The sequence below is a fragment of the Sorex araneus genome, chromosome X (assembly GCF_027595985.1).
Source record: "Sorex araneus isolate mSorAra2 chromosome X, mSorAra2.pri, whole genome shotgun sequence".
Taxonomy (NCBI): Eukaryota; Metazoa; Chordata; class Mammalia; order Eulipotyphla; family Soricidae; genus Sorex; species Sorex araneus.
The window spans coordinates 361,835,370-361,849,139 of NC_073313.1; the positions used below are offsets into that span (position 1 = coordinate 361,835,370).

The 13,770-nt window shown below is 49.9% G+C and overlaps 1 protein-coding gene across 1 annotated transcript in view; it reads left to right on the forward strand.

Annotated features, from left to right (window-relative positions):
• The window catches only part of BABAM2 (BRISC and BRCA1 A complex member 2), a 398,928-nt gene that overhangs the window by 35,557 nt on the left and 349,601 nt on the right, over positions 1-13,770 (forward strand). The window contains exon 3 of the mRNA XM_055123091.1: positions 8,002-8,078. Coding sequence (XP_054979066.1) covers positions 8,002-8,078 — 77 coding nt within the window. The remainder of the gene's footprint in view (positions 1-8,001; positions 8,079-13,770) is intronic.

The following is a 13,770-nucleotide window of genomic DNA, read 5'->3' on the forward strand; positions in this document are numbered from 1 at the left end:
AGAGCCTTTTATCTGATGGGAAAATAAACCACAGTTAATAAAACAGAGAAATAATGTTGGGAGTCTTGTGGTTAAATGGGTGGGGAGCCTGTGATGGTCACCGTGTTTCATATTGGATGTAGTGAAGGATCAAGTGCGATTTCTGTACTTGTGTCCAAAGCTACCTCACTGGGGTGATGCAGAATTCGCAATATGCAGAATGTGATCGTTTCATGCCCTTCGCTCTCCCACAGGCTAAATTCTGGGACAGTGCATTCCTAGAACATTGAGGAAATTACAAATTAGTAAAAGATGCTTTTGGGGAAAGGAGTTCTCCATCCTAAAATGCTTTTTTAAAAAATTATGATGCCAAAATAAGCTTTCTGTTCCTAGTACTGGTATATTCTTGACACTTAGCATAGTGACATCTACTAAGCATTCAGGAATCAGGGCTGGCTAGGAATTATGCCTCATCGCCAGCACTTTTTTTTTTTTTAAAGATTTTATTTATTTATTTATTTTTTGCTTTTTGGGTCACACCTGGCGATGCACAGGGGTTACTCCTGGCTTTGCACTCAGGAATTACCCCTGGCTGTGCTCAGGGGATCATATGGGATGCTGGGATTTGAACCCGGGTCGGCCGCGTGCAAGGCAAACGCCCTACCCGCTGTGCTATCTCTCCAGCCCATCGCCAGCACTTTGAGATGACTTTGTTAGTTTTTGTTTTGGACCTTATCTGGTGGTGATTGGAGGTCACTGCGTCTCTCACATTTCCCAGCTCAGTGCTTGGGGCATTATGCAGGGCTAGGAATCGAACTCAGGGCCTCTGCATGCAAAACAAGTGCTCCAGCCATCTCTCCATTTCTTAGTGTTTATGTTTAGCAAAAAGGCTGTTCAGAACTAGAGAGTGAGTATAGGACAGAGGGTGCTTGTCATGCCCAGGCCCATCCTCTGTTGATCCCTGCAACCCCGTCTGGTCCCCTGAGCACTGCCAGGAGTGATTCCTGAGCACAGAGCCAGGAATAAGCCCTGAACACTGCTCGGTGCGGTCTAGCCCTCTTTCCCGGCAAAACATTGGAATTGTTTGAATTCTGTTGAAATTTTGGTGTTTTATTTGTTTTGTTTTGAGGTCACACCCAGCGATACTCAGGGCTTCCTCTTGGCTCTGAGCTCAGGGATCACTCCCGGTGGTGCTTGGGTGATTGAGCCCGGGTAGACCGCATGCGAAGCCAGGCCTTATATGCTGTACTATCACTCTACCTGGAGTTTTGGTGTTTTAATCTTTGTTCTAATGAAGAGGTTTGAATAAGGTTCCATTCTACCACCTTTTTTTTTTTTTTTTTTTTAAGTTTTTGGTGTCTGGGATGCACCGCAGGGAGGGCCTCACGCGTGCAGAGTAGGTGCAGTTCCACTGGGCTCCATCACTGGCCCCTACAGATGCATGATTTTAATGAGACCAGTAGCGTTTTATTTAATGAAGTGAATAGCTTCATTAGTAGCTTTGATCTTGTATAATGAAATGGCTTTCAGGATGGATGAATCTCCCCCTTTATGCTAATTACCTCTGAACCACAGTTTCTTAGTAGACCCAAACCAGAGTCAGAGTTGCCCGGGCAAGACGTTACCAGGGTTCTGACACCAAGAAACAGAGAGGAGTGTTAGAAAGGTGAAGTTTTGTGATCCTACAGTATAAAGAAATTTTTAACTTTTTTTTTTTTTTTTGGTGGTTAGTCACTCTGCATTTCCTTCCCAAAGGAAGTTGAAGCACTTAAAAAAAAAAAAAAGAAGAAAAAGCAAGTGGCAAAATTTGCACAGCCAAACATAAAAATTAGGACGTATTTAGCCCACAGTGCGTTTATCTACAGGTTAAAAGATTCATGCTTTTCAGAAAAATCAAAATTGCAGAAAGTGAATGAGGAAAAAAGACATAAGAATCTCTCTGAATGTTGCCTCATGTTGAATCTGTTTGTGTGTTTGGACAGCCTCGCGCCGAGTTCTGTCTTTCTCCTTAAGTGGAACCATTGTGTTTATACGTGTTTTTCATTCTTTCATTTTCTGCCCCTTTATTTTAAACAGTAAAACTAATGTCCTCGTGGGATTGAAAATGTAATCATAGCACAGCCAAACCACTTTTAGACGGCGGTCATTCAAGAAGGGGGAAATGCTTCAGTGGGGTCTGAAAAAAATCTTTAGGTAACACGACAACATCATTAGCCCGTTTCCTACAGGCCAATTTATCGGGGCAATCAGGAAGCGTGAGCATGAGGGTGTTTTAAAGAATTTGCTCAGTGCTCATTTCCTCAGAGGAGAAGAGAAGGCCTTTTACAAGAGAAAAACCGGCTGATGACACTTTAACCTCTGTGGGTCTCGGCAGCTGGAGCGGTGGTGGCCCTTGCCACTACCCCACGGGTCCCTCGCGGCAGCCAGAAGCCCTGCACGCTGTGCACATGAGCCATGTGATGTGGGCTGTGCTCCTTGGGGAGCACTCCACCCCTGATGCCCGCCCGAGTCGTCTTTGCGGCATCCCTTAGAGTGGGTTCCAGTCATCTCTTTCCACTCTGTGCTGTTGTCGTGCTGTTTCCTAGACATCCCTGTCATTGCACACGCCGCCCTCCCCTCTCAGCTCCCCATGTTGAATGGAGCTCCTGGTCCGCGCACCCCTCAACTTTCTGGTAGCAGCACTGTGCTCTCGTGGGTCCCTGTTTGCATTGGGTCTGGTGACACTCTTTTCTTTTTTTTTTCCTTTTTGGGTCACACCCGGCGATGCACAGGGTTCACTCCTGGCTCTTGCACTCAGGAATTACTCCTGGCGGTGCTCGGGGGACCCTATGGGATGCTGGGATTCGAACCCGGGTCAGCCGCGTGCAAGGCAAGCGCCCTATCCGCTGTGCTATCGCTCCAGCCCCGGGCCTCGTGACACTCTTCCTTCCCACCCACGCATTCAGCAGAACAGTCTTCTGAAAAGGTAGAGCCAGATAGCGGTACTCTCTGTGAGGCTTTCCTTTGTGCTTGAGATAAAAGCGGAATTAATTGCAGTCCCCTCCACCCCCCTCTGCAGTGTGCCCCTTGCCCTCGGGCTCGCCTCGCTCTTCTCTCCCCCTGATGGCTCCTGTGCGATGCCCAGATACAGCCAGATTTCTCCCCCCACGTGGAGCAGGCTTGTTCCCTCCATCACGCCTTTGCACCGGCTGTTTCCCCTGCCTGGGCTGCACGTGGGGGCCCCTGGGTGTTATTTAGGTTTCGGGACACCTGCTCCAGAGGGCTGCCCCGGTCTCCCCGGGAGCGTGGCTCCTGGTCCGCTGCAGCCCCCCCGCCCTTTTCTCGCGGCCTTCAGCGATCTCTGTGTACCTAAGCCCCCTGCGTTTACCTTTTGTTTCTCCTCTCGTCTTTCCCTCCCGAGGCTTGACCTTTCACACGGCCGTGGGTCTCGTCTGTCTCGCCGACCGTCATCTTAAGCAGAGGCCACTGCTCAGATCTGCTTCACCCAAGTAGAAAAATGAAGTGTGGGCTCCTTCGGCTGGCAAGCTGAGCTTCTATTCCAGGTGGCTGGCACTGCCAGCCCCTGTCGGGAGGCAGGAGGGTCAAGTGGCCAAACGCCACTTTCCTAATCCTGACTCAAACTGTCCACGAGGCCCCGCACAGTTCAGGAGCGGGGCGATTGCCCAGAGAAGAGGGACGCGGTAGTCAGCACCCTCGAGTCAGGTGGGTCCCGAGGATTTCCTTGGAAATAGTGTCAGTCATGGAGCTCTGAGGGTCACTTGCTCCTCTAGCCCAGGAGGACACTTGAGGGGGAAATTTTTTTAAAAAATATTTTATTTATTTATTTATTGCTTTTTGGGTCACACCCGGCTATGCACAGGGTGGATAATTCCTGGCTCTTCACTCAGGAATTACTCCTGGCGGTGCTTGGGGGACCATATGGGATGCTGGGAATCGAACCCGGGTTTGAGGCCGTGTGCAAGGCAAACGCCCTCCCTGCTGTGCTGTTGCTCCAGCCCCGAGGTGAATTTTTTTCAAAATCCCTTCAGTTTTCTCTGTTGGCGTGTGTCCTCCCTCGGTCACTTCCTCTCTTTCTCTCCTCTCACACCTTCCCAAGTAAGTTTCAGTAAAAACGATCATGCTTCATGGAAAAAAAAGTTTGCTCTAGATTATTGTTGTTTGAATATATTGGTCACACCCGGGGGTGCATGGGGGCTGTACCTGGCTCTCTGCTCAGGAGGTGCTTTGGTGACCAGACGTGTTGCCAAGGGTTGGCCAGAGTCGGCAGCGTGCAGGGCCAGTGCCTTATGCCCCGGACTATCTTGCTGGCTCGAATACTGCAGTGCGTCCGGTCCTGACTGTCGCCAGACAGTACATTCTATTTTATTTTATTTATTTATTTTTATTTTGTTTTTTTAGAATCTTTATTTTATTTTATTTTTTTTCCATATTTTAAATAGTTTATTTTTAATTAGTGAATCAACGTGAGGGTACAGTTATAGATTTATACATTTTTGTGCTCATGTTTCCCCATACAAAGTTCGATAACCCATCCCTTCACCAGTGCCCATTCTCCACCACCAGTAAACCCAGCATCCCTCCCACCCTCCCCAGTCTCGTCTCCCCCCACCCCACACTGCCACTATGGCAGGGTATTCCCTTTTGTTCTCTCTCTCTGATTAGGTGTTGTGGTTTGCAATAAAGGTGTTGAGTGGCCATTGTGTTCAGTCTCTAGTCTGTATTCGGCCCGCATCACCCTTCCCCCACATGACCTCCGACCACATTTTACTTGGTGTTCCCTTCTCTGAGTTGCCCAGAATAAGAGACCAGCCTCCAAGCCATGGAGTCTACCTCCTGGTACTTATTTCTACTATTCTTGGGTGTTAGTCTTATAGTCTATTATTCTATATTCCACAGATGAGTGCAATCTTTCTATGTCTGTCTCTCTCTTTCTGACTCATTTCACTTAGCATGATACTTCCCATGCTGATCCACTTATATGCAAATGTCATGACCTCATTTTTTCTAACAGCTGCATAGTATTCCATTGTATAGAAGTACATTCTATTTTATGATGCCATTGTTTGTTTTACATCATGTTTTCAAATCAATGCTGTGCTGTAGGCTGGAAAAATTATGATCTAAGGGAGCTATGATAGTGCCTTTAATTCGTAAGCTATGCCCTGAAAGAATTTTCATACTGAAAAGTAAAAGAAGATGTGTTTTTCAACCTAGAACAAATTAAAATACGTTTTAATTTTCAGTTTCTAGTTCAGTTTCGAGCACAACCTCATCCCATTTGCTCTTCACGGGGGAGGGCCCCACCAGCAGGGCCCAGGGGCTACTCAGGTTGCTGTGTGGGGCTCACGCCCAGGGGTGCGTGGCAGGGCAGAACTCGGGCCTCCTGCAGGTGAGCCTGCATCCCTGCCCATTGAGCTCTCTTAGCTCTCTGGTCCTGTCCCTCCCTCCCTCCTCATTTCTCCCTTCCCTTCCCTTCCCTTCCCTTCCCTTCCCTTCCCTTCCCTTCCCTTCCCTTCCCTTCCCTCCCCTCCCCTCCCCTCCCCTCCCCTCCCCTCCCCTCCCCTCCCCTCCCCTCCCCTCCCCTCCCCTCCCCTCCCCTCCCCTCCCCTTCTTTTTCTCCCTACCCTTCCTTTTTTTCCTTCCTTTCCTTTGTTTCTGGGTGGCCCCCAGCTGTATGCAGGGCTCAGTCCTGGCCTTGCGCTCAGGGCTCACTCCTGGTGGTGCTGGTGGACCGAATACTGTGCCCGCCGATTGTATGTAGTGCCAGGGCTCGAGCCCAGCTGGGCTGTGGGGTCTTTGCTCTCTCTGGCCTCTCAAGCTTGCCATTTTACTGTCCCTTGCACACCAGGAGGCATAATGGACCTAGTGAATGATGCTGATCCCTCTGATTCAGATTCTAGTTTGGTTCTTTTCTCTTGCACATTTCAGTCCTGGGGGGAAAGTAGCAGTAAATCTCAACCTGAGGCCTGAGTTAGATTTTTCTTGTTGTTGATTGGGGTGCCAGGGACCGAGCCTGGGGCTCATGCCCGGCCCGGGGCTCATACAGGTGAGGTGTTTGTCCCCCCCTCCCTCAGCACCCCCGCTCAGCCACATTCCCAGGTGAGTTGGTATTTGATTGTCATGATTTCTTGAATTTATTCTTTCGTGACTGCTGCCTTTCGGAGTGGCCATCTTAAAGAAAAAGACAAATAAATGGTACAGAGAATGATTTTAAAAATCCCCGGAAAAACAAGGTCGCCCTCTAGGAACTTGTGCATTTTGTTCCAGTAAGCTTCTGCCCGTGAAACCGCTTTTATAGATTCCTTTTTCAGAAATGCATCAGAGTCAGTCCTGGAAGTATGAAGGGAAATCTGTCTTTCTGAGTATAAAATCTCTTTTAAATAAACTAAACGAAGACAACGTCCCCGTTTGGCTCTAATTGATGGCGGCCACGCCGTCTTCATCTGACCGAAGCTCTGACCTGGAGGATTATGCACCGTCGGGCATAATATCAGCCCCTGTCGGGAACAGACACTCGGGATAACTGTGAAGTAACGGATGAAAACTCCCAACAGCTCGGGGCACCTGCCCCGGCCCCCTTCGGCTCTGCCTCCCCTCCCCAGCGCAGAGCATGGCGCCGCCGCCTTCTGCAGGATGCCAGCGAGAGAGGAAGTGACTTACCTTCGGGGAAAGAGAACCATCTGGAACCAGAAAAAGGCCAGAAGTGTGCTCTTTTGAGTATGAGTGGAAGCTGGGAGTCTATGTTTAAAATATGAGCGCAAACGACTGTCCTTTTACAATTCTTGGCATTGAAACTGCAGACCAGTTTGGGAGCTATTTTCAAAGTTGAGGTGCACATTTTTGGAGAAGGAGTTGAAGCAGTGTTAGTCCTTATAAAGTTTTTTTTTTTTTTTTTTTTTTTTTAGGGGGGTGAGATAAATGAATTATTTGTTTTAGGGCAAGTTCTTTTTGCCTTCATCTCCATGGCCATTAAGAACTTTCAGAACTATTTATTGGCCAGTGTTTATTTATTGGTTAGTTTTGGGGGGCCACAGCCAGTGACGTTCATGGTTTACTCCTGGCTCTGTGCTCAGGATCACTCCTGGTGGCACTCATACGTGGTTTCTAGGGATAGAACCTGGGTTGGCCACATGCAAGGCAAGTGTCCTACCTGCTGTACTATCTCTCCAGGCCTGTGTGTTCATCTATACCTCTAAATGAAGGTATAACCTTTTATAATAAATTTATGGTGGCATTGCAGTTTGTGTTAAGCCACATCCAAGTGAGAGCCATTGGTGGTACATGCCAGCGTCCATATAACTAGGTGAACATAACTGTCATAACTAGTTGGTGTTATTTATTTTTCTTTTTGGATCATGACAGAATTTGTCTATGACCATGCTCTTAATTATAGTTAAGTATTATGGCACTTTGGCCTGGCCCATTTCGATGCCAGGGTTGCTCACAGCTTGCCTTGGGTCCATCCAGTCCCTCGTCGGGACCCTGCTTTGGGGGTGCTAGGAAGTAAGGGCAACTGAGGCTTAAGTCAAGAGAACAAATGCCCCAGGAGTGAATATCATCCGGAGTCAATTAACTGCCAAGTTACAAGAGCATAGCATTAGCTTTCTTCCTGTGTCTATACAAAAAAGAACATTGCTCTGAATTAACTATGCAAAAGACTTAAAGAGAAGAGAAAGCAGTATTTACAAGTTTACGGAGTCTGATTGACCGGCTGGGGAAGAACACAAAGAAAGAGGTTACAGGTAAACATGGAGGAATGTGAGCACTGTGATGGGAGTTACCCAATAAACCCAATTTCCCTGTGGCAAGGCAGAAAGGACAAACCAATGTTATCCTACAATTTTATTCTTTTAAACCGTATTCCCCCTCCTGGTCACACACAGGGGGAGAGTGTCGACAGGCCCCAGTGTCCCTGTCCACTGCTGGCGTGGTCTGTCCCCTCCCTGGACGCACAGTCCTTGCCCCTGCATGCCCGCCCGGGGTGGTGTCATTAAAGTGGCCTTTCTGGTTCCTTATTTCCAGGTGCACGTCATTGACTCCCGGACCCAGCTGCGACCGGTTTAAGCTGCACATCCCGTATGCAGGAGAGACCCTGAAATGTGAGTGACTTCACGCGCACGCGCAGAAGGTGGCGGGGCTGCCGGCGGGGCCTAGGTTTAGCTATGATCTCTGGTGTGTGGTGTTATCTCCTTCCTAAGGCCGGTCGCTGGACTCCTCAGACCCCCCTTTTCTTCCCCAGTTCTAGGTCTGGCAGTTTGTGGTGAACTAGGCCGGGCCCTGAAGTCCGTCATGTTCTACACCCCAGGGACAGGGTCTCGGCCTTTGGCACAGCTGCCTTCCTCTGACCAGACCTAGACCTGGGGAAGGAAGGGGGGCTTGAGGAGTGAGCTGGGGGCCATGGTTCTGTCGCCCTGCTGTTGCCGCTGACTCCTGCTGGAACCGCTGTTGCCAGAGCAGCGTCCCTCTTGTCCTCAGAGCCCCTGAGCAAGAAGCGGGTGGCCCGGGGCCCAGGGTGTCCACCCATTGGCTTTGAAAGCCAGGGTCCCCATGCCAGTGACTGTCCCAGCTACACTGTGACCAGAGAAGAGGGACGTGGACCAGGCATGGCAGTTGGGGGCACACCCGTCCTGTCTCCGGAGACTGAGGAGAAGTGGGGGTGAGAAGCTTCAGGGGTCTTCATCCATGAAATCGTTCCATAAAAATCCGCGGAGAATGCCACAGCTATGAAGGCCCTGTGTTCGCACGCGTGTCGCCTGCATGGTGTTGGTGCCCACAAGTACGGCCCCACACCACCACCAAAGTACCCTGATCCCCCTGTAGGTGCCGTGTTGCATCCTGCCCACCTGTGTCCCTGTGCTTGACGTTTTCAGTGTTGGCCACTGCTCAGAGACCCCCAACACTGCTTGGACCTGTAGCATGCAGGCGAGCCAAAAGTTTGTACAGCCCCGTTGGAGCAACTGGCCTGCCGGTTTGGCACTGGGGGTGGGTCCCAGCTTAAAGCTCCTGTTTGGTTTCGTTTCTGTGCGCGGTTCTGGCTGGCGGCCCTGCTCCTCACCGGGCGGGAATCAGCTGCAGCTTGCGGCGGAGATGGTGACCTCGGGTTCCGTTAGCATCGCCGTCCTTCCTGTCGGGGATGTTCTCTCTGAAGAGGAGCTGAAGAATGGAGCTGAGGGAGGTGGACGGACCAGTGGGTGTCTGTCAGCCCACGGCCTGGGTGTGTCTTCATTTCAGACCCAGGGGCTGCTGCTCAGGGGGTCAGCCTGCTTTTACGGGGTCAAAGGAAGACACCTGGCTTTAAAATTTGAAAAACAAATTCGCCACTCAGTTCTATAGGGAATGGCTTCCTTATAGCTAAATAATGTGCTGTATGTGTCTGTTTCTTATTGATCTTAAATATTATCTTTTTTTCCCTCTCCCTGCCACCTCCAGTGGTGCTCAGGCCTTTTTCCTGGCTCTCCGCTCAGGCATCACTCCTGGTGGGGCCCAGGGGACCATAGGAGGGAATTGAACCAGATTGGCCGCATGCAAGGCAAACATCCTACCCGCAGGACTGTTGCTCTGGCCCCAAATATTATCTCTCTGCTCATACATGACACACCAGCCTGCCTATGTCACCATGCACTCAATCTTTCCCATTCTCATCTTTAATTGTATCACCACTTTTGGTGTCTGGGTTGATTACCTGACAGTGCTAACTGTTTTGCTTATTTAAAAAAAAATGTCATCTTGTATTGTGCAGTTACAGTAACAGTCCCTACAGATTCTCCCGAAGTCCCTGCCGTGGAATTAGCCTTGTTTTGACTTGAACACGGCCTCTAAGCAGCAGTGACGGGCACGTTGGCTCCTTTCATCGTTTCCCCCGAGCCACAGGGCCTGTTGGCCCCCTCGTGTCTGCGCAGAAGCTGTTAGCGGCTGCCCTTCCCGCCCTTCCTGGCCTCAGCTCCTGTGTGCTTTTTGCATGGTCAGGACTGACATGTTCTCAGCCTGGATCGTTTGCGTGGTGTTCCGTAGGCCTGTTCCTGCCGCGTCACCGCCAGAGTTCTCGCCTCTGTCGCTGCCGGACTTGGCCTGTTGCACAACAGGTTCATGCGTGTGTGTGTGCGTGTGTGTGTGTGTGTGTGTGTGTGTGTGTGTGTGTGTGTGTGCGCGCGTGCATGTGTGTGTGTGTTGCAGTTCCTCCTGAAGGGGCAGCCACTCGTTCACCGAGCCTGAGCACTGCCCGAGGCCTCCCGGGCCCTTTCATTCCTGTTAGCTTTCTCTTGCCCTTGCTTGCTCTGTTCCTACCATATTCGGTTCTTGCTTTAGGAGCACAGTATCCCCCTCCCACCTTCACCCCTCGGAGCTTACTGTAGACCCTGTGCTCAGGGATCTCTCCGGGAGGACATATGTGGTGGGATGGAGGGTCGAACCCAGGTCAGCAGTGTGCAGGGCAGGCGCCCTTCCTGCGGCACTACCACTCGGGCCCCAGTGAGTACCGTCTCTGTCAAGCTTTTGAATGATGTTGAAATTCTTTTGGTAGTTTCCTGGATTATGTAAGTATCCCCAGGTAGTATGTTTTTCTGAGCATCTTCTTTCTGTGTTAGCTAGAAGGTGGGCTTTGGTCATCCCCTGACGCACAGGGCAGTGGGACTCTGCCCGGGGCATCTGTGTGGGAGGGAGCACCCTGGCAGAGCTCTCAGATTGGGCCTCCTTTGTGCTAGTTCTCTCCTGAGTCCTCGCTCACCCCTTCCCTCCCTTCCTGCTGCACAACTTGCCCAGTATTTTGGCTCACAGGCTGGTAGTTGGCCAGCCGGGCTGGGTGGCTCAATGCTCAGGCCCAGCAATGTGATGCACGTGGATTTGGCTCAGGGAGGCCACCAGGCCCACCCTGGCAGTGTGTGAGGCTGCATCTCGTGGCTCCCCGTCCTTTTGTGCTTTAGGGGATTGCACTTGGGGCTCCCACATGCCAGCCCTGCGCTCTGGGCCTCTGCGCCATCTCCCTGGTCTTATATTTCTTTGAAAAAAAAAAAAAATCTTTCCAAATCTTCATTTCTCCCTGGGTTGGCCATGGGTGTCTGCCGTGCCCGGGAGGCCACAGGGAGCCGGGGCTGAAATCCTGAGTCTCGCGTGTACATGACACGTGCCCTGCCACTCGAGCTGCATGCCCAGCCCAGTGCTGGATTCTGTGGTGCAGCCACACTGGTGGTGGGTGTGGTGGGGCCGCACTGTGTGCCCGAAGCGTCACCGTTAGCAGAACCCTAGGCCACGTGCTCTTCAGAACAGCATGTTTGCTGATCCTTGGGGGCAGGAATGCCTTGCCCCCCCCCCCCCGCCATAGTTCTATGGCTGCCGTTCTGCAGGGGCTGGACACGCAGATTTTGTCACTGAACTTTCTGTTCCTCTCCTAGTTCCCGTGCTCAGTCCCACGCGCCAGTCCTGTGGCACCTTCCCCTGGCCGGCCGCGCAGAGTGAAGGGTTCCCAGGACAGATGGCCTCCTCCTCGTTAGTGGCCTCTTCCTCACAGTCCGCAGCCAGAGATCTTTCTGCCCCGTCTCGTCCAGGGCTGCTCATCCATCTGTATGCTGCCTTCCAGGAATTTGTTGTGATTTCTCATCTGATTGCCATTCTTTCCTGCTTTATCATTCTCCTGATGGTTTCATTTTTTTCAAAAAGGGGAAAAAAAATCTGTTCCTTTGTTTCCATTTAATGGGAAGGGTGGGTGTCAGAAGCGGAAGGAATGCATGTGAAGTTAGTCCGGAGTTCTGAGCCAGAAATAATTGACTTCATAAGGCTCTTCCTGGTATGAGTTTAGGTTAGGAGGTACTTACTGATAATACTGTCATTGCCGTCGGATTTTCTCAGGAAGCCTCTTATCACATTCGTGATTTGTCACTCTCCATGTGAACATAGAACGTTGGTATGCGCCATATGTTTTAGTTAATTATGCTTTATCAAACAGGCTTGATATCCTCGTTACTGACGATGGACTTAATTTAGTTCCCACAATGCTCTGTCGCCACTGAATAATGAGTAGATTTGTGTGCTGAGGTTCCTGCACCGTTAGGTGGGATTCAAGCAAGGCCCAGCCAGCCCGGAGTCAAACAGCAGGAAAAGGCAGCCGCTGAAGGAGACCGAGTTGAGTTTTCTTCTAAATTCTAGACATTATTTCGAAGGCTGCTGGAACGATGGGGACCCTATGAATAAGCTGAACTTTAGAACCAGGCTGTGAGGGGAGTGCATGTCGTGGAAAGACCGACAGACTACAAGTGTTAGGTGCAGTTCTTTCAAGGCCTTGAGAAACGATAGTGTTTGGGGTGCCATTTTACCTCTTGTTCTAAAAGCAAGGCTGCCCAAACTCTGACACTGGGGTATCCTTTGAAGGTAGCGCAGTGATTCAACGTGGAGGCCGGCCTGGAAACCCGGTTTAAATGTCCAGCTGGAAACAGTTTTCAAGTCTTGGGTAAAGTGTGATATGGGGGGAGCAGATGTGACAATGCAGCGGGTAGCGAGTTTGCCTTGCACTGGCCCAACTGAGTTCGATCCTCGTAGGGTCCCCCAGCACCGCCAGGAGTGATTCCTGAGTAACTCCTGAGCATGGCTAGGCGTGGCCCAAAGACCAGAGGGGGGAAAGTGTGGTAGATGGACTGGAGAGTGGATGCAGCAGGCAAGGCACTTTGCCTGTGTTAACTGACCTGAGTGTTGTCCCCACATCTCATAGTGACCCCACGCCTGGTCATAAGTGATCCCTGAGCCCAGACCCAGGAGTAAGCCCTGAACACTGGGGTGTGGCTCACAAAACCAATTTATTTATTTATTTATTTATTTTATTAATTAATTATTTTTTTTACAGTTACAGATTTATACATTTTTGTGCTCATGTTTCTCCCTTACAATGTTTGCTAACCCATCCCTTCACCAGTGCCCATTCTCCACCACCAGTAAACCCAACATCCCTCCCCCTTCCCCAGTCCCGTCTCCCCCCACCCCACACTGCCACTGTGGCAGGGTATTCCCTTTTGTTCTCTCTCTCTGATTAAAACCAATTTTTTTAAAAAAAAGTGGTAGAATCACAGTGGTAAATGGTATCAGCCACTCTTCTTTCAGTAGTTGAAATATTGACATGGAAATCAGAACAAAGAAAGATCCTTTGAATACGTAGTCGAACCATCATTACTGGGTGTGGTTTTGCAAATCTGCATCCATAGATATTTTTCATGTCCGGGGCTACACAGCAAGCTCATTTTACTAACCGTAATTTGTATACTCTGTAGGCTGTGGGCATTTAAAATTCCTTTCTTTGTAATCGGACTTATTTTAAATTATTTCGAAGTTGATTCTGTTTAGTTTTTATAAATATTTAATCGAGGAACATTGGATTATGATGCATTGGTCATCGCCATAGTGTAGAACTCTTAAATATTTAGTTAACTTCAGTAATTAGTAAAATCCACCCTGCATGGGAGAAATTCATGGGAGTAGATAGCATCCTTTATCAATCCAAGTTTCTGTGGAAAAGAAACATTAAATAATTCATTTGTGAGTGAGAGTTTTATATTGTTTTAAAATTAATATTGGGGGGCCAGAGAGGTAGTCCAGTGGGTAAGGCCCCTCCATTGCACTGTCTGACCCAGGGTTGCTCCCTGACACTACGTATGGCCTGCAGCCTGCCAGAAGTGCTCCCTGAGCACTGCTGAGTGTGGCCCCCAAACCAACAAAACAAAGTGTTGGGGCAGGAGAGATTGTACGGGGGTTAAGATGCTTACTTTCTTGGCACTGACTCTGGTTTGCTCCCTGGCATGGCATGTGATCCCC